This window comes from Furipterus horrens, unplaced genomic scaffold, assembly GCF_987537825.1.
Source record: "Furipterus horrens unplaced genomic scaffold, mFurHor1.1.pri manual_scaffold_3, whole genome shotgun sequence".
In the NCBI taxonomy this organism is placed as follows: Eukaryota; Metazoa; Chordata; class Mammalia; order Chiroptera; family Furipteridae; genus Furipterus; species Furipterus horrens.
This window is the reverse complement of record NW_028327173.1, coordinates 203,550,308-203,576,115: the sequence shown is the minus strand read 5'-3', so window position 1 is coordinate 203,576,115 and position 25,808 is coordinate 203,550,308. Positions and strand designations below refer to the sequence as shown.

At 52.4% G+C, this 25,808-nt stretch overlaps 1 protein-coding gene across 2 annotated transcripts in view; it reads right to left on the bottom strand.

Annotated features, from left to right (window-relative positions):
* SLC24A4 (solute carrier family 24 member 4) overlaps positions 1-25,510 on the bottom strand; it is a 126,015-nt gene extending 100,505 nt beyond the window's left edge. For both annotated transcript variants that reach the window (XM_090271323.1, XM_090271325.1), the window contains exons 1-2: positions 24,688-25,510; positions 22,720-22,830 (exon numbers count right to left, since the gene is read on the bottom strand). In XM_090271323.1, coding sequence (XP_090127449.1) covers positions 22,720-22,830; positions 24,688-24,817 — 241 coding nt within the window. In that variant the 5' untranslated portion in view covers positions 24,818-25,510. The remainder of the gene's footprint in view (positions 1-22,719; positions 22,831-24,687) is intronic.
* Between the last annotated feature and the right edge of the window lie 298 nt (positions 25,511-25,808).

Below are 25,808 nucleotides of genomic sequence, written 5' to 3'. Positions count from 1 at the left end.
TGCTTTCTCCCGCCCCCTTAACCTACCACCAACTGATGTCATGTAACCCTCCCTACGTCTCCTCCTTTTATTCTAATGTACAAAATGAACTGCAAAATGGCCATTCTTTGGAGCATTTTCTCAATCTGTTAAGATTTTGCTTCCTGGCAATTGTTGTCAGTCTGGCTCAGATACACTCACACAGATTCTCTACAGGTTTGGACGTTTCTTTTGTCGAGAGACTCAGCTCCTTGTCAGCAAAGCGAGAGCGCCGCACATCTGACAACCGTCCTCTAAACCCAGAATCTGTGCTCATGGCAATGCAAAGCCCTAGAAGGGGGGAGCCCTCCACCTAAGTCCAAATGCCATCCCCTGGCCTGTAAGGGTCCTGCTCAACAAAGTCTCTGCAACTTTGGGGCCTCCCTCATCTCCCACCTCCTTGCTTACCCCCGTCACTTTGCTCCAAACACTCCTGATGCATCTGTGTTGCGGTAACATGCCACACTCCTCCCTGCCTCGGGGCCTTTGCACCTGCCATTTGTCTCTTCCATCTCTCTTCAGCTAAGCAACTCCTACTTGCCTCCTGTGTCTCAAGTTAAACATCCCTGCTTTGGGGTAGCTTTCTCCTGGCAGGTCAACCCCCTATTATGTGCTGTTGCCTTCTGAACTTGTTCATAGTTCACTCTTGGCTCCTGTTCAAGGTCTCTTGTCCCTGGCAGACCCTGCACATCTCCATGGGGGTCAGGACTCTTGTCCATTGTCACTTGCAACAGTGCTGATCAAATAGCAGGAGCTCAAATATGAGCTCCCTTCCTCCTTTCTGTGGATCCCAACACTTGCCATTCTTAGTCCCATCACTCCAACTAAAACTAATCTAGTAAGGCAAGAAGCATTTTCGAATGATTCTGATGAGTACCTGTCTTGCTCATACCAGAAGCAGAAGACAGCTGAGAAGCAACCCCCCCCCCCCCGGCCCCATAATAGCAGCTAATGTTTACTGAACTTTCACAGCTACCCTCTGGGCAGGTCTCGTTATCCCAGTTTCATGGATGGAGAAACAGCAGTTAAAAACAATCACCCCTCCCAACCCCCCAAGCCCTACAGCTTGTGTTAGAGATGGCATTCTGAAGCTTTGCCTGTCCTGACCACTTTTAGGACACCTGTAATTTACTCTGAGCTTTTAGCACAGTTTGGGTTGGAGGGTATGTATATGTGTGGGTGGGTGTTCTCAGCTAAACTCTAGGGGATGTCAAGAATTCCCACCCCAGGGGTGCTCATTGAGTACGATTATTGGCCAAACTCCAAAGTTTTCAGCTGCCTCCATGTCCCATCAACACCTGGGACTCTGCTAATTGCATAATGAGTTGGGTTTATTAGCAACCTAGTAACTTGGTAATTAGCATATGAATGTTAGACAGAGGTTCTCCTGGATGAAAGCAGGGTCATTTGTGACATGTGGATAGGATGAGAGATTGGACAGGTCCTCCCCAAAGGGTCCTGAGTCTGGCCTGTGGCCTGGGTGCATTCTGGTGCCTGATCCTGGCTGTAATCTTACCTGAATCCTGACACTTGGGACTGATTCTACCTTGAGTCAATCCTTCCTGCAGGTTGTGCTCCGCACACCGGAGAAGATAGCAGGTTGGGACTCACTCCATTTACATCCCTGAAGATTGTCCCTCTGGTGTGGCAGAGTACGACTGGCAGCTTGCTTTCCTGGTAACCTGGTGGCAAGGGTGCTGAGGAGCAGGGGACTCTCGCCCGCCACTGTGAGCAGCTCCCAGAAAGCGTCAGCGCACGTGATGACACACAGGTGGCGGTCGGTTCAGTTTCACTGGATCTACCCTGTCTTTCTCGATACAGAGGCTTTAACAGAATCCAGTGCATTCAGAAGCCTGCAACTGCTGTTTATACAAATGTATCACCCTGAGCCTGGGCACATTTCACCTCCATGATCAGCCCTAAATGACTCCTTTCAGCCAAATGTCTGCCAGGCTGAGTGGTGAGTGGCTGCCCCATGGGCCCAGGGCAGTGGCACATCCCCAAACCCACAAGACCCGCCTCTTAGGAAGGCAATCAATTACAGAGCTCCAGCATCCATAATTCAGAAAGGAGACAGGCTGCCGTGGGCAGCAGGACGCTCGGCCACAGAGTATTTGCAAAAAACAATCATTAAAGCCCTCGCGCCACGGTGCTGGCATGCCGCCGTATTTGAAGGCCTGACAGTTCCATAAGCGTTTGGATTCTAGATGCTCTAGAGCAACGTAAGGGACCCCTGTATCTTCACTCTATCAATATCAATACCCTGGTTCTGATACTGGACCACAGCTTTTCAAAGTACTTCCACTGCGGTGGGGGTGGGGGGGTGGGGGAAGATAAAGGGTCCATGGAATCTCCCTGTCCTGTTACTCACAACTGTGTGTAACACTACAATGATCTCAACATAAAGTTAAATTTAAAAAAACTAGAATATGGCGGCCGAGTAGTCCAGTTGGTTGGAACATCATCCTGTACACCAAAGGTTGTGGGTTTGGTCCCTGGTAGGGGCACTAATAGGAGGCAACGGATCGATGTTTCTCACATCAATGTTTCTCTCTCCCTCCCTCTCTCTCCCTTCTGCTCATTCAAAAAAAAAAAGGAAAAAAAATCAATACACGTATCCTCGGTGAGGATTTTAAAAATAAGTAAATAATAAAGATCAAAATAAAAATGAATATGCCGTCTCCAGTCTAGAAACATCTTCCAATTGCTTTGACTATTTAGGACCTTGAAAACCTTCTCCCCTGGAAGTGGGGGTGGCCTCATGATTCCCCGTTTGTTCTGTGATAATGCACTTTGGGGTCCTCCCGGAGCCAGGAGCCAGCTGCAGGACGCGCCACCTCCCCGAGAGCCCGTGACTCTGGAGTACGCCAGGGGCAGCTGACGCATCTTCAGCGGAGTCTGGTTTCCCTCCCCTGACATTCTCAGTAACGATGCTCCCACATTCAGGGGAGCTGGCTCCACCCCTTGGTGGCTGGGGGCTCTAACAAGCCTTCACCAAAGGAGGCCCCCAGGACACCGCACTTCAAAAGGATGTTTCCCACGCACATCAGAAGAAAACACGGGGCATGCGGATCCTGTTTCAGATCTCAAGATGAAACAGCTGCCTTAGTGTGAATCCTAGGAAAAAACCCAAACCCGAAACTGAGATGGACCACATGAAAGTCATTACTGGGCTGTCTCCGATGGAGGGGGCGGGGTGTGCGCAGCATGAGTTCAGAGGAAGGGGCCCTCGGACCTGGAATCCGGGAACTGCCAACCGGCTTTGCGACCTGGAGCAGGATCCGCAAACTGCGGCCCAGAGTTACTCTGGTGACTGCAACCCAGCCACACCTGTCCCTCCACAGGGTCAGCCTACAACGGGAGGGGGTTCGCCAGCTGCCACAGACACTGTCTGGCCCTCAAAGCCTAAAATACTGACTGTCGGGCCCTTTACAGAAAGAGCTTGCTGCCCGCTGACTTAGAGCGGTAATCATGATAAAAATGCTACTGACGACGTTTAAGTGCCAGGCACTGTGCCGAGTGCTTTCGACACCTTAGCTCCTCCAAGCTGCACAAGAAACCTGCAAAGCAAGGATGGTCTCCCCGTCCTGAATAAGGAAACTGAGGCTCAAGAAGGTTCAAACCTGCCGGAGCTCACATACCTCGTACAGGAGTCCCTCTCTATATCACGGTTCACTTATCACGGCCTCAGTGTATCATGGGATTTTAAAAAATATTATATTTAATTATTTATCGCGGATTTTTTGCTAAATCGCGGGATTTTGTGGTGCTGTATACGTATGTTGTTAAAGTTACGTAGGTTTAAGAGTGTAGAATATGTTTAAGAACATAAGTAGTGTTTATAAAAGTGTGGAAAAGGTTAATAAGGGACTGGGAACGGTTTATAAGTGTGTGGGAAGGGTTTATAAAGCCTTCAAAAATATATAAACACTAAAATAAATGTAAGGTTCCTACTTCGCGGGGTGTCACCTATCGCGGGGGGTCTAGAATGTAATACCCGCGATAAGTGAGGGAATCTGTAAATGGAGAAGCCAGGATGCAAACTTCAGAGCATCGATGCTGAGTGCCTGGCTCCTCCAACACATTGTCTGGGGTCCTGAGCAAGTCACTCCTCTCCCCAGGCCTGGAGCCTTAGCTGTGAGGACGTCAGGGTCGCAAGAGAGGCTCTAACATCCCAACTGCTCCTCTGAAGACGATGAGAACGACTCTTTCCCAATCACATGTCAAGGCACAAGGTGATGCCCCAACTGCCCAGCACTTAAATTAGTTCCTTTAAAGTATTTTTATCACACCAATACCTCCAAAAAGCATTAATAACAGAGTGAAAAGCTGAAAGCCAAGTAACACTGCGGAGAAGGAATAGGAGAAAGGGAATGGATAATTACATTTTTTTTTTTTAATGAGCATAAGATACCTTTGAGCTTCCTGGCAGCCAAAGCAAGGAGGGGCGGGGGAATAAAGGAGACTCTCACTACCTCATGCGATGAATCGTCCCTGCCGTTTTATCTTGCGGCTGCAGTGTTGCTGACTCTGCCCTCTGCTGTCAGCGTGGCCTTATACCATGAGGAGACACCGGGGCATCCCGGAGCTCTTGGCTCCTCGAAAGAGCTGATACATCCCAGCACGAGCCAGGTGGAACGAGCCCAGTGCGGGACACCGAATGGGACGGAGAATGTCCCATATGAAGGCCCATCACCACGCTGGCCGAGGGTGCCGTCTGACTGCCCAGGAAGGAACAGGGGGTGGGTATCAGAACCACTGAAGGGCCTGTACATTTTTTTAGTTAAGACTATAGCCCACTGTAAAACAGTCCCATTTTTATGACCTTTTTAAAGAAGATTGAAAATAAAGTTACGCCCAGCTGCATCAATGAAACGCACTGGCTGTGGGGAGGGCAAAGGAAGTAGCCGCGTGGAACCCTGAGTCTTGAGGTCATTTTTACCCCTGAACCCCACCCCCCACCTTTCCCGAGGCCCATATCGCAGAGGCCATGATCACGAATCTTCCAGAGCAAGAGAGGCCACCACCCCGCCCACCCCGGCTCGGTGGTTTTTAACTGTGGCTGCACACCGGCATCACCGGGGCAGCGTGAAAACCCACCGCAGGCTGGGCGCACACACAGAGTCTGCTTCCTCTGGTGGGGGTATGGCCCCAGCATCAGGATTGTTTAAATCTCGGGTGACCCTAAGGCACAGCCGAAGCGGAGAACCACAGCCTGAGTCCAAATGCCAGCCCACAGAGGTCATCATAGTCAGTTCTCCTTCGCCCTACAAAACTACCACTGCAAGCAGCTACTACTATCACATAAGCAATGTCTTGAAGATAAGGCCCATTGAACGCTTTAAAGTAGATGGTTACAGCACTGATTCCTCACTCCCCATGAGCTCAGATTTCAGCCCACCTGTGATGTTGGAGACACTGCCACCCTTGCCCTCGATCCCTCTCTCCCAAGGCTTCTGATAGTTCAGCTTGACTGAGGACCAGCTGCATGCACAGAGGACACAAGACCTCACGACGCATTCCCCACAACCATCCTGAGAGGTAGGAAGACCATACCCATTTTACAGATGGAAAAATGGAGCCTCCAAAACCAATGTACGGTTTGAGAACATCAGACCTTCATATCCCTGCATTGCTGGCAGGAAGCTTCCATTTCCTTACAAGGAAACAGAAATCGTTCCATGAGCTCACTCTGGTCTGGCCACACCAGCCTCCTTGCAGTTCAGAAACAGCCTCCGCAGGGCCTTTGCACTTCCGGTTTCCTTGGCCAGAAGCGCAGGTCCCCACACTGCCTTCCCTCTAGCAGACAGTGTGCAACCACAAAGAGGTTTTCCGGGACACCCTGTTTTAGGTCCCCAAACCCATCCTGCTCACTGTCCAATTTCTTTTTCCTCATGGTATTTATCCCCTGATATGAAGCACCTACGTCTTTGCAAGTTTATTTTTTGCCTCCTCCCCTGAAGCAAACCCCACAAGGGCAGGGACCATTTGCTCCCAGCCGTATCCCAGGGCCTGGCACGTAGCAGGTGATCACTAAATACCCCTCCACTGCAACAGCCCTTATTATGCGTCCAGTCCTGTCCTAAGTGCCATACATAGGTGAACTCACCGGATGCTGACGAAGACAACTGGCCTCCGGGTTGTCTTCACCATTCTGGGCACAGAAGGGTTAATGAGTAACTTGCCCAAAGTCACTGCTAGGGAGTGGCAGAGCCAGGCTTCCAAGGCAAGGAGACCAGCCCCAGAGTCTGCACACCTAGCCACTTGGTCACATGAATGATGAATGAGTGAGGCCGAGACACTGACCCGTGAGTGGGGTCACCCTGAATTCTGTTGTGCAGCACAACGCACCCGACTGGACCCCAGCCCCCAGGTGCTCCGTCGGCCTCCTGGGTCAGGCCCCCGCACACCTTCGACGCACCCGCCTGCACAAGTTCGTGCAGCAGTAAGATTTTAGAGGCTTCAAAGCTGGGCAGGAACTTGAAGGGCACCCAGCGCCTGGCACGTCTCCCTAGACACTTGTCTTCACACAGCAGATGCAGCACCTTGGCAACAGGCGGTGTGCGGACACTTGGCGAGCTGGCCAGGCGACGCACTGAGGTCAGCCTGGTTGTCCCTGCTTGTGGAGGCTCTGGTGGGACGAAGGGTCCTTGCTGGCGAGAACTGACCGAGTGCCTTGTTCCCTCATCATCTCCAGGCAGCTGCCAAGTCCTTCGATCTGAGCACAACCCAGTCTCTGAAATCAGATCCTCTCTCCAATCCACTGTCGCTGCCCGCTCTGCCCCCCGCCCCCACTCCGGCCCTGTGTGCGGGTCCCTACACATCTCCGAACCAGTTCCATCCTTTGCCCTGAGATGGGCATGACCTTCCCACAGCATATCCCTCATCATATCCATCCCCGTCCCAGAAGCCTCCCACAACTCCCAGTGAGAAACCCAAACTCTAGATGGACAACGGAAGCCTGCTATCTGCCACCTGATTCCAGGATGACCTCTCCCCCTCAAGTCTCCCCCTCACTTAACATGACACATGCACATACCACACCATATGCCACCGAGACGCATCCGTCAGCTTCCACCAGCTAACTGTTAGGGTGCAGTCACAAACCACCCCCAAGATGCCAGTGACATACAGCACACTCACTCCTTATCCTCATCACATACAGACAGTCATGGGTCGCCTCTCCTGTCTTCCCATCCTAGGAGCCGGGCAGAAAGATGTGCCATCCTCACAGGGAGGGGCCAAGAAGCAGAGTGGCTATTAATGCTTCTGCTCACAGTGTCAGCCATGCCTGCTCCCACGCCATCGGCCGAAGCAAGTCGCATGTCCAAGGTCAACGGATAGAATACCCTAAAATGCAAGTCACATCCCTACCTCTACAGGAAAGTCTGGAGGTGAGTAAATGCAAACAATAACACAAGCCACCCCAGAAAGTCCTGCCTCGGGGCCAGGTCCATGGGGTTCCTTCCATCTGTAGGGTCAGGGGCTGTCTGGCCATCCCCTCACCAATTCCTGCATGAGGACCCTCAGGGAAAAACTTCTGGCTTTCCTGAGCCCTGACATGCCTTCGTCTGCCTCTGAAGGCATGGAGACCTAAATGTCCTTCTGTCCCCAGAGAGTATTTTAACTATTGGCATCCCGCGTCCCGTGACTCACTTCCCTGTCGGGTTATACATTAGGATCCTTGAGAGGGGGGCGGTCCTCCTACCGGTGGGATCCTGCACATGGTGGGTAGTCAGGCGATGTTTATTCAGTGAGTGGATGAGTATATGGTGAGTTTATGGAGTAGAGAGCTAGACTTGTACTTGGCTTTCGATATAAACAGAGTTACTTTCCTCATCGTGCCCTGTCTATATCTGGATTCACGTTTCCTCCCCCCACCCCCATCCCCTGCACGGTATGTTAGGATGAGCCTTGGTTCAATTCATCTACACCTGGCAAAGTGGGGCCCACACCAGCGGTTCTTGGATGGCTTGGATAAATGAAGAAATGAGTCAATAAATGAAATGGCAGAGAGGCTGAGGAAGACCTCAACCCCAGAGGCGGCAGAAGGGCATGAATGGAGCACCCCAATCAGTCTGCAAGGCAGGGAGAAGCTGGCTGGGAAAACCTGCCCTCAAGGACTGGCTAGACCCGAAGTGAAGATAAGTCAATCAAACGGAGCCAGCCTGCCTGCCGGTGAGACCGAATGAAAAGTCTGCAGGCTGCTTCCCACTTTGCCTGCCAGCTGCTCCTGGAAAGACACCACAGGGTACTGCGACTGAAGTTACGGATTGTGCCCGAAAGACAGCTCCCAAGGTATGATTACAGAAGGGAAAAAGAGGTCAACAAACAGACGAGCCCCAATAAACCCTATCGAGCATGCCCTGGCTGCAGGACCATACACTCCTGGGAAGTCAGAAGACTTAGCTTGGAGTAAAAACAGATTTCTGGCTTATTTCCTTGGGTCCACAATATGCTTTAAAAAATAGTAATTTAAATGCCTTTAAGTCCTTCCTCCACATGATTACCCATCAAACCAAAGTGAGCTTGGGCAGCAAGACTGCTAGACCCTATAAATTAGAGTCAGTAGCCCACAAAGGAGTGGCTCCTGAGGTCAAGTCCTGCCCGGACAAAACCCTGGCTCAGTGAGGGGCAGCGTTCCCCAGCCCAGGCCATCTGGCATGACAGCCAGAAACTCCATCTCTCAGTCAAGTGACAAGAAGGATCAATGGTGATCTTCCTGGATGAGAAATATTTGACATGGCACCCTAACCCTGTAAACAAAAACTGTGCTCACAATCAGGAGCACTTCATCTAATCTGCATTTAGCCCTATATACCTGGTAAGGTAGGTAGATCTGAATCTGGGCACTGAATGGCACCCTTGGTGACTTCTGATGGGCGTGGTCTGTCACCCCGCCAGGCTTCCTCCTGGAGGACAGGATCTTCTCCCACCTCCCTAGCAGAGGTAGATAATAGCCACACTTGTCAATATGGACTGGATTTGTGGAAGCCTAAGGCCAAGGGGCTGCCAGCCACAAGGTTGTCCCCTTGCTCTCGTACCCTATTCTCCCACCCTGTGCCCTGCAGGCTGTGGCAGGAACTCCAGGGTGGGAGCTGATAGGGGTGAGGGAGGCTCACAGAGGGGCTACAGCCCATGACAGCCTCAGTTCCCATCCTGGCCCTGTCCTACTGCTGGGTGAACCTCTGCCAAGTCTCCCGACCCTGGCTGCTCACCAGCATCACCTGGGAGCTTTCGGAACACCTCCACCCAGGTCCCAACCTTACAGATTCTGATTTAATCAATCCAGGTGGGGCCCAGGCATGGGTGTTTTTTTTTTTGTTTTTTTTTTTGTAAAGTTCCCTGGGCGAGTCTAAAGCACAGCCAGGGTTGAAAACCTCAGCTACAAGCCCAAGATTCCCGCCTGTACTGTACCATACAGCGTTGGGATAGGGCACTGGACTGTTCAGCATATCTCCACCCACACATCCACCCCAAATATTTGGGAAATACTAGGCTTAAAAGTGTGTAAAGCTCAGATACCTGCACTGCATGTTCACGGCAACATTATCCACCCTCGCTTAAAGGTGGAAACAAGTGTCCATGGAGGCATGAAGGGATAAACAAAATGTGGTATCTCTGTACAATGAAATATTACTCAGCCTTAAAAAGGAAAGACATTCTGGCACCTGCTGCAACAGGGATAAGCCCCGAGGACACTGCGCTAAGTGAGAAGGCCAAGTATTGGCTGATTCCACTTACACGAGGGACTGAGAGCAGTCAAATTCATGAAGACAGAAAGAATGGTGATTACCGGGGGCCGCGGGGGGAAAGGGAATGGGGAGTTGTTGCTTCGTGGGTACAGAGCTTCATTTGAACAAATAAAGAGTTCTAGAGATGGTGGGCGGTGAGGGGTTGTACCCCAATGTGAATGTGGTTAATCCCACTGAAGTGCAGCAGCACTGAAACCTTTAAGTGGTTAAAATAGTAAATTTTGTCATGTGTCTTTGACCACAATACAGTGCTTTCTAAGTGTAAATGTTTTTTGACTTTGACTGCAGACCACGCTACTGTGGCCCAAGCAGTGCCCACTGGAGGCAGACCTTAGTGTTCCCCGTGGAAGCTTTGCTGAGCAGGAGATCAGGGGTGGGGAGTGGGGGAGGCAGACCACCTTGCGGACCAGCACTCCTTGCAGCAGCCTGGGGAATGCTGGGTCAAGCTCCAAGCACAAGCTTCCTGTCACCGCGCTCTGTGTTGCAGTCACAGCACTAAGCCAGCAGCCGGCATGCAGGATCCCATTTCAATTCTGCCAAGACTCCTGCCAGGTTAAGTTACTAGGATCCCCATTTCACTGATGGGGTAAAGTGAGGCTCGAAGAGGCTAAGTATTGGGTTGACCAGAAAGTTCATTTAGTTTTTTCCATAAAATAAAAGACACATTTTTCATTTTCACCAATAACTTTATTGATTTGGCTATTTTGAGTATGCTGGCTGTCTCCTGCTACTGGCTTCTAGTGGGTAGAGGCCAGGGGTGCTGCTAAACATCTTCCAGTGCATAAGATGGCCCCACAGCAAAGAATTTTTTTGGCCAAAATGTCAATAGTACTAAGAATCTTCGCAAACCACTTTGGATTTGTTCGATCAATTAGTCACAGCACCATATGTTGCACAAATTTTTTTTTTTTTGCATTTCAGTTGCATTTTTACCTTTCTTGAAATAATAAAATATGCCGAAAACGTCACTCACTTTCTTCCGTCTTCAATATTAAAATGGCTACACAAAAACACACCAATTTTGACAAGATTTTTAAAAATGCACGCTGACAGGACAGCTGTCACAATACAATCTCATAAAATTGTTTGGAATGAAGTTAGAGACCCCTAAGCTCTACTAGAGCCGTCAAAAAAAAAAAAAAGAACGAAACTTTTGGCCAACCCAATCACTGCCTCAAGGCCACAGAGCTCACGGCTGGGCTGGGGCCCAAACCCAGGTCAGGCAGGTCTCACTTCTCAGAGTGTGGTCCCCAGAGGGGCAGCCCTGATTCCACCAGGAGTCTTTAAGAGATGCAGAGCCCCGCAGGCCCCACCCCAGGCCGCCTCCCGCCTCTGCATTTAACAAGGTCCCAGGAGAGCCTGGGCGCGGGCAGATGGGGAAGCGCAGCTCTGAGCCATGACCCGAGCTGCCTTCCTCTATGACCTCCCTTCTGACTTCACTGTGCAAAGCTAAGCATCCTTGTGAGTGCCCTCGCAGCGTGGGTGGTCTGCAAGTTAGACACCAGCCCTCCCCACTTCCTTTACTCTTCCTCCTAATGCCAATGCCCACAGTCCTTTAGCTACTGGTCACACTACACCATGTTGGGATTTTCGCCAGCTAAGGAAAAATAAGCACTGTTTAAATGATCAAAGGGGCCTGAAAGCAATTCTTTCCAGGGCTTGTCCCCTCCAAGGCCATAGAAGAATTACCTAGAAATCAGAGAAAGGATGCAACAGCCCAGCCCGTCCTCTCTCCTGCCCGCACAGGGCCTTTTGCTTATAAACCCTCCAGTTCATCGCCCAATCAAATCAACCCATCGCATTTTCCTGGGCAGGCTGCTTGAGAAGCCAAGGTTTCCCCTAAGAGGCACGAATGGGAGGGCCCTGCCCCCGCCTCCTCCCCTCCCGTGTCTGAAGGCCCCCTGGGTGCAGCCTTTTGCACCAGGTGATCAGTGCAAAGCTGCCTCCCATCCCCTTCTACACACAGCCCTGTTCACAGAGGCTTAGCCAATAAGCCAGAGTGACTTAGCGTCTCTAATCTTTGCTTGGAAGTCATTCTATCCACTCCATTAATCGCCTTTATCAACACTCCTGAGGGTCTCCGGGGAGTTTCCACCTCTTTCTGGTGCTGGGTTGCTCTAGGCTGCGGACTGGCCTTCTGCACAGGGGCTCCCACTCCTGGCTGTCATCCACGTCTTGTGAATTGTGTCCTGCATGACCCACGTGCCCACCCAGTGCTTTGTCCATACGCTGGGGGCCAGGCAAGGTCCTCAGCCATCTCAAGGAAGCTCATTCAGCGGAGGGCATTTCATGTAGTGAGACAGTAGTCACCCGTCTGAGCGGTCCCTCTCCAAATAAGGTAAGACACAAAGCCCCCAGGCCACACAGGGGGGCTGGGCTGCTGCCACCTTGCTCGGTGCCCATGTGATGACACAAATCCTCTCTCACGAGGACTCAGCTCCATCCCCCACCCCCGCCTCCTCATCAGCAGAGTCAAGAGGCGCAGGGAGGGAGCCAGGACAAGGCTCTGGGCCCCGGCTGTCCCCAGAGAAAGACACACAGTCTTCCTTTTGCTCGTCTGCACAACGGCCTACATTTCATAACTCCTCCCTAAGGTTTTGTTTAAATGCCTGCACGTTGCTTACAGCAGAAGCCTCTGCATCCGTGCCTCTGTAAACACCTGCTGGGATGAGGCCCTGCTGATGTAAAGTGTAATAAATGGGGTACCCCAACACGCCAGGTGATGTGCAGAAGCAGCACAAGGACCGTAGTGAGCCATGCCCCCTCCTCTGCTGGGACCAAAACCACATCTTTGTCACCGCTTCAGCTCCCCGCCCAGCAGGTGCCCACAGGCCTTCTTTGTGGGTGGAAAGGTAAGCAGTCCCTGGAAAGGTGAAAGCAATCTTTCCTGCTCCTAAAACTCTACGTGAGCCAGACGGAGGCCTAGCCGCTGGAGCGGCGCGCCTGGCACTTGGCACAACGCCGCTGCAGGCCCGCCACGTCTGCCCACGGCCCCCGCCCCTGATCTGGTCAGGTGCTCTCTTTCCATCCCATGTCTGCAATCACCACGTCCACTGCCAGGAACGCCACACCCTCCCCACCTGTCTAGCAAACACCCACTTGCGTCCAAGTCCAGCTCAGATGCTGCGCGCTTTGTTCCTGCTGCCCTCCTGCCATGCAGGGCTATGGGGTGTCATTCCAGGTCACCCGTGGGGATTCTAAGTCTACCTTCTCCTCTAGCCTGCAGGCTCCCTGAGGACAGGAATTTCTCTCCCTAGTCCCGGCAGCCCACCCAGGGATCCCCCAGGAGTATCAGTCAGATGCGTACTTTGAAGTACGAAATACTGGATAGAAGCCAACCACTGGGCTTGCTGCAGGGCTCGTCTTGGACAAAGGTCCCCAGAGAGGGGTCCAAATCTGAAGGCAGGAAGGCGTGCTTCCCTTCCCCCGTCTCGGATAATTGCGGCACCACGGACAACACACCTGCATCTGTGATCAGCGCTGAAACTCCCACCTCTCTACGCGCACACCCAACAGTTGATCACTTTCGCCTAAATCAGTAGCTCCCAATTGTTCTGCCTTCACTTTTTTTGGCTTGATAAAGTTTACGCTAAAAACTCTTACATGTCTCAGTTGAAGTTACCCCCCTGCTGCCGGTGGTCACCTCCCTACAACACAGTGCTGCTCAGCCACGACCGACGGCCCCCGCCGCGTACGGGCAGAGTCCAAAGGCCCTTGGTCCAATCCACGCTCGTTACAGGATGGCTGCCTGCCATACCCACCCACACGCCTTGTGCCCCGCGCTTACCCGGCCACCGAGGGGTAAGATTCATCTTCTTTCCCCAAAGAGCACAGGCTTGTGGCCAGGCTGCCCAAGTTCAAATCTCCACTCTGCCTACTTCCAGCTAGGAGCACCGGGGCAAGTTATGTGACCGTGCCGTGTCTTACTCGCAGCCTGTGTCAATGGGTCTAAATAACAATAATGCCACCGACTGCCTCCCCGCCCAGGACTGTCACAAGCCTGAGCAAGGGAATGTCTACTCCATCGTGATCCTTCAGAAGTCACACTTGCTCCTCCTCAGTGCCCCCTTTGATGTGATACTTTGATACTGACATTTAGGACTCCTCTGTCCCCTTCTGTTCTTACCACCAGGATCACAGCACGTCACACGCCCCACCAGGTGTTACAGGTTGTTGCAGATTTTGATCCTCTTTGACTCAAAGAGAAGCTCCCTGGAGGTAGGGGCCACACCTAGTCAGTTTGAATTTCCCTACAGGCCCAGCAGACAGGGTTGCTCAATCAACCTGGGTCCAGAAACCGAATAATAAACCCAAGAATGGCTTCTTACATGAGCCCAGAGAAAGAGCTCCCGGGAGGCCTCCTCACTAGGGCCATGTGTTCATACGTGTAGTTGTTTGACTAAACACATAACCTGCTGGTATGTGATCAGCTCAGCTAGCATGTTGGTCCCTAAACTTGGCACGTATGATGGAATCCAGAGCCAGACATTTACTGTGTGAAGTGAGATAAACCGATGCTGAGTTCCTAGGAGCTGGTATTTGGAAAGATGATCTAAATGATCCTCGTCTTTCTATTCTAGCCAGAAACCAGCAGGCCCTTCGTGGCACCCGAGCCAAGCTCAAGGCTTTCGCCAAATGCTATTTGTGGTTTTACGATCAATTCTGAAAAGCCCCAAATAAACCGATTTTCTCCATCTCACGAGGAGGGAGTGTTCTTCAAAGGGTTAAGCATCTACTACAGTTATGCAAACAGCAATGGTGATATTTGCACAGCACTTTGCACTTAACCCTTAAAAGCCTGTATGATAAAGAGCATCCTCATTACGCCCATTCCACAGGCAGGAAACTAAGGCTCCCGATAGCCAGAGTGACATGAGCAGAATTGCTGTGTCAGGGCCAGAACGCAAACTCTGGTCTCCAAATCCCAGGTCTCATTCACCAGGTCCCACATCACCAACAGAAAGGCCAGATTTAGAAAATACTGCCACACACACGCTACAGCCTGCATGGTGTGGGCTGTCTCAGCAACAGTCATGCAAAACGACAACAGTGTCTAGTCTTCACAGAATCGATAACGAGCAACTCTAAGTCCAGATATTCCTTTTTAACTTTAACTCAAAATACAGCAAGTACTGCATTTAACAAAACTCACCCTCCATCCTTCATCAGAGGCCAGTTCCAAAAACTGATCCCGTAACATTATAGTTCAAGTATCTTTCAGGAGGTAACTTCAGCTGCAAAAGTTTGTACAGCACTTGCTCTGTGCCAGGCACTCCCTAAGCGCTGTACACAGACGAACGCATTTAGTGTTCACAACCCTGTGAGGAAGGTAGTGCATGGGCCCCTGCGTACACATGTGCACGGAGATGCACACTGTTCTAGAGCTTGGGATACACTGGTGAACAAAACCAACCCTGCCCCTTCCCTGAGGTTAGAAGGTAAAGTAACTAGTTCAAGGTCAAGTAGCTAGCAAGGGCAGAGGCAGGACTGGAACCCAGGCAGTTTGGCTCCAGAGTCCATGTTCTTAACCCTTGAAGCTCTTAACTCTTAATCCCTTCCCGGCTGGTGCCCTGATCTGTCCCACAGCATCGCCAGGCTAGAATGGACAGCCAGGGACACAGCAGCTGTGTTTGTGGGGCACAGCTCCCTGAGGGGCGAATGAAAGGACTTGGCCATCCAGTCACCGTTTGCGGCAAGCTGCATTTATGCCGGACTCTGCCTCGGCCTCAGAGCCCAGGATGCTGGGGGCACAGCCCTGCCTCCCCAGGAGCTGACCAGCTGTGGGCAAAGGCCAGCAAATACCGCCACCAGGAGAGCTGCTACCTGCCCTGAGCTGTCACTGGGCCCGGCACCACCTATGAACTGGGGTGACTGCCCTGACTGTGGCTTAGTGGGGCCACTGTGAGCCAGTTTGCCAACTTCATCCTGGGCGAGCCCCACGCCCCCACCACCATTTCCCAGACCTTCTCCTTCGGCTTAAAAAAAAAACAAAAAAAAAAACCAGCAAGGTAATCTGATTCAGCCATACCCCTGGTTGAGCGCTGACTCCCGGGCTGAATCCCCAAAGCCTAATTACTCACTGCTGTGCACGGTAACCTTAGGGGGAGTTTGTTTTCCCTCTCCTGGGACAGCCAACGAGCCAGATGCAGCAGTTGCTAGTGAGCAGTGCCCCACATAGGGAGACGCTGCTCCAACTTCTCAGGGGCACTTTCAAGTGCACTGGGCAGCTGCTAGGAATGGCAATCCTTCCCTCTGTCCCCTCCCACCCTCGGGGCCCCGCTCAGATGTCATCTCCTCCAGGGAGGGACCCTGGCCCTGCACCACCAAGCTCTTTCCTCCAGAGCAGCAATTTTCAATTTTTATCTCCTAACACAGACTACTTACTAAAATTCTGCAGCACACCAAAAAGGGCAATTTTTGCTGACCTGACAAAAAATAGGTATACTTTTGATTCATTCACAGCAGATGGCTCTTGTTGTATTGGCTGTTGCCATTTTTTTTATTTGACAATCTAAGGGAAAAGAGATCAGTGCGCTTGACTAAAGAGTCAGGTAGTGCTTGTGAAACACCGGTTGAAAATCGCTGCTCCAGAGGTATCTGCCATAGGCAGCTCTGTTATTTAAGTCCCCGTCTGTGTCCCCCATTCTGCTGGGCGCTCCCCGACGGCAGCGACTGGGTCCCTTCCAGCTTCAGAGTCTAGCGCAGTGCCTGTGTGCAGACACTCAAGATGGTGTGTTGCGTTTAATTTCTTGGGCAATGACCTAGAGACCCCGGGGCTGGAGCCCTGCCCTGAGCTGCATCAGCAAAGGGAGCTGGTGGCCCGGAGACAGTGCCTGTCCTTTGTGGGCTGGAAGGCAATGGCCCCCAGGGCAGAGCGCTCCTCCGCTTCTCAGCTACACAGTGACTTTCCTTCCTTTTCCTGAAGGGACCCGCCCCAGCCCTTTCAGGAGAAATGGAATTCTTTCGACACTTTTCTTTTTCTTTTTTTTTTTTTTTAAGTAAAATGCTATGCCCCCATGACCTCTTCCGTAATGTTTAATAATATAAAAACCTCTTTGAGCATTTGACCTCTCTGTTGAGTTGAACGACTGCATCTCTCCAAGCGAAGGCAACACATGGCAACGCTTAATCATTTCCATGTTTCAGGCCGGGAGGAGCGTTCCTCAGAGTTCAAGAGGAAGCTGAGTGGGTGCTTTCTGGGGTGCGCGAGGCCTACATCTCGTCAAGAGCAGAGAAGCTGGAAGTCAAGGGTAGCAGATGGCCCCGTAAGAAGGCAGGATGGTTAGCAGATGGCTCCAATAGTTTAGATAAGGGGGAAAAAATAGCTTTTGATTGCAAACAAATCAATAGTAGAAACACACCAAGATGCAGGCCCCCACAGATGTTTGGTGCTGCAACGGACACCCCCCCATTTCTCAAAGGGGCACCCAGACAGTGGTGAAGGCTGGAAGATGCAGAAGTCCTCCTCTCTAATTTGTCTTTTTCACCCCACTTATGAATAATGATGGGTAAAAATATTCAAATTAAAAGGCTCCGCAGGGGATTTTTAGGGCAGTGAAACTATTCTGTGTGATATTGTAACGGTGGATACCTGTTATTACATCTATCAAAGCTCACAGACTGCACCAACGCAAGAGTGAATCCTGATGTGAACTACAAACTTCAGTTAACAATAATGTTATCAATATTTGGTCATCGGTTGCAACATCTATCCCACACCAACAGGATGTTAATGAAAGAGGGAACTGGGGGGTGGGAGTAATATAGGAACTCAGAACTTTCTGCTCAATTTTCCTGTAAACCTAAAACTACTCTTTAAAAAAACGTCAATTAATTAAAAAACAAAAAACACATACCCACACCTGGCCTGCTTCTTGCTTGCTGGGTGACCTTAGACTAGTTACTTAATCTCTTCGGTCTGCTTTTCCTCACCTGCAAAATGAAGCCACTAAATAGTACCTGCCTCCAGGCTGGTTAATCAGCAGCACGTGAATGAGTCTGTGGAAAGCACTCAGCATAGCCCAGCACGGTACGCTGGTATAAGCCACTGGCACGAAGGTGGTAGCGCCTGTGTGTTGGCACACACACCTTAAATACTTCTACATGCCTTGTGGCTTACGTCTGCAGCAGCCCTGTGGGGCAGGTAGGAACTGCTGTTATGCTCACTTTATAAAAGAGACAACCTGAAGCTTAGAGGGATCGTGAACTTACTCGAGGTCACGAGGCCAGCTAGCAAGGGGGAGCCAGGAGGCCAGCCCACACAGCTGCCTTCAGCACATCGAGCAGACATCTCCAAGAAGAACCAGTGCTTGCTGGGAGAGATGCTCTTTCTGGCTGCTGGAAATTTTGTACTTACCCAGTGCAATCTCATTTTGCTGAGAGTGGGAGGAAGGAAGAAAAAGTGGGATTCCCCAAATCCCAGGCAGGATCTTGGCATGGCCAGTACTAGAAGCCAGAACTTTGGTCAAGCCACTTGACCTGACGTACAATATCCCCACCCCCACCCCAAAAGCAGAGTGCTCACCTTGATGATGGGCTGCTATTCATCAGCCTCCCTTTGCCAGTCTATCACTATCCCACAGTGGTTGGTGACACTGTCCCCAAGAAGCCACCTGGCTCTCTGGAGGCTGTCCTGCCCGGGATACCCCCACCCCATGCTGGGTGTCCTGTCTCTACTACCTGAAACAGCAACTGGACTGTGATCTCCCTGCCCCCAGGTGAACAGCAGTGAGTTCCGTTCTTGCTTTTCAAACTCGGGATTTGCTTTCACGTAACTTTGAAACGTGGCGTGTGCGACGTGTCTCCCAAGCCTGCTGACGCAGCATGTGCACAGACGTTCACTCAGTCTGATCGCCGGCACCCCCTCACCTCCCCACCCACGGGTCCTGGTGTACCTTTTGCCACTCTGGATCGCCTCCTCCTACTCATGCTTTCTGAACCTCTGCTCCCAGAACGGGGGCGCCCACCGAGACCCGCTGCTGTGGCAGTACCTGCTCACATCTCCTCCTCTGACCCAGGCTCCACGCCAGCTCCTGTGCGCAGGGTCCGCCCCCACGGACTCCGCCCCCTCCTCACCCCCGTCTTTACATCAGCCCTGGTGCAGAACGAAAAGGGTGGATCAGAACCGGGCTGACCTCAAAAGGTCCTCCATCTAGCGTCTGCCTCCAACTCCTCTGGTCTCCTGAAATGCTAGGAACCATATTCACCCTCAGCGCTCTCGGGCACCCCTCCTTCACCCCCTCTTTTCCCAGCCTTCCTTCTGTGAACACTGTGATGGGCCAAATGTTTATGCCACCCCCTCCAACCCCCGCAAAATCCTCAGGCTGAAACCCTAACCCCAAAGCAATGGTATTTGAAGATGGGCCCTTTAGAAGGTACTGCCGGTATTTGGGGTCATGAGGGTGGGGCTCCAGTCTGCTGGGATTAGCAGCCTACGAGAAGGGACACCAGAGACCTTGCTTGAGCTCTCCCCTCCATGAGGACACAGCAAGAAGGTGGCAGTGTGCAAGCCGGTAAGACCATTCCCACCAGAACCCAAGGACACGGGGGCCCTGACCGCAGACTTCCAGCCCCCAGGCTGTGTGAGGAAAGGCATTTTCTCTGCTGTTTATGCACCTAGTCCATGGTGTCTGCCAAGGCAGAAACAAGACAAAACAAAGCCCCGGCCCCCAATGACAACTGTCTCTCTGCTCCTTTTGGAACACGGGGCAGAGGACGGAAATGCAAATGAACAGAGGTGACGCAATGGCGGACAGACCACTGATTCAGTCTCAGATGTGGGGGAAAGGCAGTGTAAGAATGGGGAAGCCAGCCCCCCATCCGCCAGCTCTAAGTTGAAATGTAAAATAACACCAGTCAGGGGATGAGTTCTCTCTAGCAAGTTTTACAAGGGAGGCCATCTCCAGCATCCCAAATCCTCCAAAGATTTAAAAAAATCAAAACAAGCCATTTGACTCCAGAAGACAAGCAGCAATGCTTGGCAAGGTGCTTCCTTCTTAACTTGTCCTCATCAAATTTGATTGATGAATAGTTCTTCTAGTACCTACTGGATACAGGTATTATATCATCTCTGGGGAAAGTGGTAAGGGAATAAAAATGTGAGCTGAAGTCTGAGCACAGGTGTATTACTTAGTGGATATTAACTCATTTAATTCTAAAAACCGTATGAGGTGGATTCCATTGGGGCGGCGGGGAGGGGGATAAGGAGGTTTCCCAGAAGCTCTGAAAATTGGCTATGGAATGCATCCATCACCGGCTCTGATTTTGGGAGCTGGGGCTGGGGCCGGGGCCAGGCATCTGTATTTTTCTGAGCCCCGGAGGTGTTTCTCACCTGTAGGCCAGGTGTGAGAAACGCCAGGTTCGACATGCAGCTGTCTTCAAACACTCCAGGTGCCACCACCCAGAGATGTGTGGAAACTCCTTGGTTCCTTATATGGACTGAAGGTTTGTGCTTCCCCCAATTCCTATGTTGAAGTCCTAAACCCCCTAATGGGAGGGCAGTTGGAGGTGGGACCTTTGGGAGATCATTAGGTTTAAATGAGGTCATGAGGGTGGGTGGGGTCCCCATGATGGGATTAGTGCCCTTCTAAGAAGAGGAAGAGACACCAGAGCTCATGCCCTCTCCCTGCCATGTGAGCTACTTGGTGACAAGGGCTGCCTCTCACCCCTGCTTATGCTCCCCACCCGGTGCCCCACATGGCTGGACATACAACAGCAGGTGTATGCTATGTGCTTGTGAAATGGAATGGAGGCTGGGATTCTCCCAGCCCAGAGACCAGGGGGCTGGAGGGAAGTCAGGCCTCAGCCCACTTGGGTTGGGGGCAGGGCTGGGGCAGATGCAGTGGAGGGGCAGAGAGGGGGAGGGAGGGAGGGAGACAGAGAGAGAGAGAGAGAGAGAGAGAGAGAGAGAGAGAGAGAGAGAGAGAGAGATGCACAGGATTTGGAGAACACCAGGGACTCTCCTTTCAGCCCAGAGAGTTTGGGAAGTCACTAAACTTCAGAGCCTCATCTTCCTCATCTTGGCAGAAACACTAAGAATTAAAGTGTTTAATATTCACTACGTACTTTCATTCCATCCTTCAACCAATATTTACTGAGTCCCTTCTATGTGCAGAGCCTTATTCCAGAAGCAGTCAGCACAAAGCGTGCTGCAGATGGTAATTATTGCTAAAGAGATTGCCGGTGTCCCACCATCTTCCTTCCCGTAAGAGGGACAAATCCAGGTCCTCCTGCCGGACAGGACTGCCTGCTCCACCGCTAGTGGAATCATTTGTAATCAGAGCGTGCACTGAAGATACAGGCAACAAAGCAGCACGTGAGACTGTAAGAAACCGGGCCCTGCCTAAGCCAGCACGCCCAGACTCGATGTGACCGAAGTCATGAGAGGCGGGCATAGCCAGCCCAAGACCAGGGTGCCAGTGAGCTAGAAACCAGTCAGAAATGCTGAACCCTGATTCTCCACCCAGAGCAGCTCAGTGTTCCCGGCATGGATGGTGCTAACTTAGCGTCTCAGGTCACTGGAGGGGAAGGGCGGCCTTGCACGTACGTATTCATGGGTCAGTCCGGCGGCGCGTGCATCCTCCATTCTGGCTGATGAAGGATGGCGTACTGGGGAAGGTTGAACGATGGGATGGTACTGGTGCTGCTGAATCACCAGGGTAGTTGAGAGTTCAAAGTTCAAAGGGAACCCCAATAGCTTCTCTGCAAGCCTGCGCTCACCTGCACTCCGTGCCCAAACGTGCCTCTCAGAAGGACCCTGAGAGCAGGGAAGCAGCCGGTGTAGAACACAGGCTTTGAGGGAAGGCTCTGGCAGAGCCAATCAAATGTTTGAATCATGCAGGCCTGGGCTCCGATGCCAGCTTCCCCACTAACATTCTCCATGACTTCAAGCAACTCATGCGTCTCCCCTCGATGTTTCCTACCCATAAAGTGCAGGCAGGCAAGACCTGCCTGTGAAAAAAAGTCACTTGACGACTCCATCCAAACCTGCTCCTTTACTCTCTGGTTCCGCTTCCCCTCACACACAGCTCCGCACTGAGCCTCACTGGCTTCCCCCAACAACTCCGGAGCCAGCAAGAAAGCAGAGACCTGGAAGATTACGTGACTCATCCAACAACCCAGTGGAAAACCCAAGTGGTACCCCACTGTGATAAAACCTCGTAGTTCTCAAAGGGCTTCCAAATATGTCACCCCACTGAGTCCTTCTCACAAAGACCACCAGGTGTTGGGACCAGAGATAAAGTCCAGGCTGCCCTGCCCGAGGTGTGGGCAGTTTCCATTCGCCTTGCTGCAGGAGCATCCTCTCTCCTCCAGAGAATCAGCATCACCCGTTTTAGCAAAGCCTGTCTGTGGCAGGGCGACAGACAAGTTGTCAGCCTCTGACTCCTTAGAAGGAACACCAAACCTGCCTCCCAGAGCAAGCAGAATCCATCTCTTGAGCCGGAATGACACCCCAGGAACTCCTGTTCCAGAGAAGGGCCCCAGCAGCCCAGGGTCCTACCCCTGTAGCTGTCCTGGTGTTGCTGACCTACTGACAGGTTGACCCCAAGTGCCATCTGCCTTAGCAGCTGGGTGTGTTGCCTCTAGAGGCCAGCAAATGGGCTCAGTGCGCAAGAGGGGAAAAAAAGTCACCCAGGCCAACATAATCAAGAGCGGGAAACACCGAGCCTCGGGAGCACTGTGAGAAAAATGAAAATTTAAAACTCTTGAATGTGACCTTTTCAGTTGTTGGATCAAGAAAGCACTTGAGTTGCTTAGCAGCACAATTGATTAATGCGTGTACATTACTTTTAGACGCTTTATAGCTACCCTCCCACCTATGTTCATAAAACCACTTTCCGCAGCTCCGATGCTCTGGCTGTAACCGGCCACGTGAGTCCCATCTCCAGGCGCGGACAAATGCGGGGAAGAGGGGAGGCGGGAAGAGGGTAAAGAGTCTATTTCTTACCAGGGTCTGTGCAGTTCTTAGCCGCCTGAGTCCCATTCACTGGTGCCATCAGCTTTCTGTTTCTCCATGTGTCGGGTAGAACATGTTTGCTTGCAGAAGCAGTTCTGTGCCCTGGATTGGAAATGAAGTCACAGATGCCACTAAGTCAAGGTGGTGCCTGCCTTCTCACAACGAACTGACATAGCTGTACCTATGTCAGGAACAGCCCTGTTTGACTAGTTAGGACCACCTTTAGGGAGTGATACAACGACTGGAAGCATAATAAGTACCACCTACAGGAATCCGTTTCCTAGCTCTAGTTCATTATTTCCAGTCCCAGGTGGGCCAGCACGTGACCTGACCTGGGTCTAGAGCTCCCAGTTCCCAGCCCCTCACAGGTGCAACAAAGGATTCAGATAAGTGACCATTAAGTTCTCTGCCAGTAAAGATGCTCAGGTGTCCCTGCTTTGGAGGACCTATAAATGGATAGTTAAGCCAGCTAGCAGGGGGAGAAGATTGACGGGTCTGGCCCAGGGCTTCTCACCCTTGAACGTGCACACCAATAACGTGGGGGCCATATTTAAATGCAGCTTCTGATTCAGTAGGTTGAGGCTGGGACCTGGGATTCGGCACTAACAAGCCACCAGGCGATGCTGAGTCTGCTGGTCCAAGGGCCAAACTAGGAGGCACAGGGGAGATCACAGGCGTGGAATATATTAAACCCCGAAAGGCCATTCCTGATCCAGTGAATACAGGTGATTCTCACTGTAAGACCTTGAAAGTATTCATTTACCTCTCCTGGGGCATACACTGCTTCAGCTGGGTAATAATACTTCTATACTGCTGACACCTGAGAGCCTCTAGGTATTTTGTTATTTCTGGTGTGTAATTGAGGGAAAAAGCACACTGGCACACCCAACTGCAAAACACCAGGTGATAAGATGTTCACATAACCATCATGGTCTTCTGTTGGAACAGCCACTGTTTTAACCTCACATCCTCCATCACAAAGTCTGGGTTTTGAGAGGCGGTATTTTTTTAAGTTTAATCAAGTTTCATCTAATTTTTAGCTATTTCTGACTTAACAAACCTCTCTAAATGGTCCCTTACTAACTGCCGTTTATCTCCATGTCCAAGATGCTAAATCACTCACTTTTTTTTTTTAAGCGTGAAAAAAATAAAGGGTTCACAGCATCCAATTAAAAATGGCAACGTGAGCCAAGTGAATATCTTCTGAAGATTCCACATGGGCTCACATGCCCCCACCACCACCCCAACCAGATATTTTTGTAAGTTTCTCCTTCTCTCCACCTCAGATCTGCATATCCTAAGCGACTTTCCAATCCCTGCGTCTCCTCCCGGTTGAAGGAGTGTGGACTGTGGCCCCTGACCCCAGCGCTCTCCCGCGACGGGGATTAAGAGTTGTTGAGAGAACGATGCTGAAACATGGCAGCAATCTTCCCGAGAGCACAGCCTGCCCCAACGTTTTCAGGGTTTGAAGAGTACGCGTCAGGACACCCAGGGCGCCCCTTTGGACATGCGTAAGGGGCGAGGGGAGGGCTGAGGCGAAATTCACAGCCTCTGAGTATGGGTTTTGGAGGGGCACAACCCTCTCCGCTCCGCAGAACAGGAAAGCGGACCATTCAGTTTCATACGCTCCACATCAAGAGAAATCACATCTGGACCCCCCCACCTCCCAGTCTCGCTGCGCTGCGCATCCCCGGCACACTCCAGAGACGGAACTGTGGCATCAAGGGGCCAGCTTTTCTGGTTTTCGTCTTAGTAACACAACCCTGCAGTGGCGTCCCGAGACCCCGAGGGCAGTGCGCGTCTCAAGAGAACGCACGCCACAGCTCAGAGCGTCGACACCTGCCCGGCTAACCCCTGGGACCAACCTGACGGGGAAGGAAGGGGAAACATCTCGGAGTTGCCGCGCGGCTTCCCAGCCCCAAACCCCCAACTCCTGGAGCGGCCCGCCCCGGCACCTACCCAAGCTGCCAAAGAGGCCGGCCGCGCAGCACACCAGAGCCAGGACCGCGCACACGAAGCCAACTTGCTGCGGCAGCATCTCTCGCCTCCTGCGAACTTTCCGCGGCCGGAGGGGACCCGGGAACGCCATCCTGGAGCGCCTGGGTGCCGTCGCTGGGATAAGACGAGGAGCTTCAGAGGCCGTGTACTAGCTGTGGGCGAGCGGAGCTGGAGCGGGCGACGCGCCGCTCAGAGGCCAGAGTCTCCAGACCAAAGCTTCATGGCCCACGGGAAAGGTCGGCGGGGGAAGCGCGGAGAGGCGAGGTGTGGGCGCGCGGCGTGGCCGTGGCTCAGTGTCCAGCTCGTAGCGTGCGCGCAGCGCGCACCACGGCTCCGTGGCGAGGAGGCGACGCCGGCACGGTGGCGCTGGCGGCCCTGGCTTGCAGGTCTGGCGCAGTCTTGGCGCTGGAGTCGCTACCTGGCCGCTCAAATTCAGCGGGCTCGTGCGACCGCAGCCCTGGCTACCTTGCCCCGGGTCGTCCGCGGGGAGCACTCAGTGCGCCCCCGCGCCCCGCGCTGCCGCTCCCACTCGCAGCATCCTCGTCCTCCAAGTTTGGCGGCGGCAGCCCGCCGGCGACGCTCCCTTGCTTCCCGACGAGCCGAACAGGGCGGCCCAAGGCGCGCAGGGGTAAGGCAGGCTGGACGCAAGGGGACTGCGACCCTCGCCGCAAGTAGCCTCGATGTCGGCCCTCCCGGGGGCGAGCTCTCCACGGGAACTTTCTCTCTGGCTGCTGGCGCCGGCGCCTGCGTCTGTGAGGCCGTGGCGCCTCCCGCCTGCAGCTCACGACTCCCTTCTCCTCCCCTCCCGCCCGCCTCTCACCGTCCTAGCAGCACGTGTACTCCTCCTCTAAGAAGCACTCGCCCGTGCGTCCTCCCTCCCCCCCGTGAGGCTCAACTACTGACCAATATAATCGCCCTCCTCTCTTTCCCTCTCCCTCCTCCCCTATGGAGCCGAACCGAGCCCTCCCTTCCTCTAGAGCCCTCCGAGGCTGCTGCAAAGGGGAGCAGGTTGTGGCTCCTCAGGGACCCTTGGAACAGGGTTTCCATAGAGCGCTCGCTCATATCCAGGCTCCCCACGACCC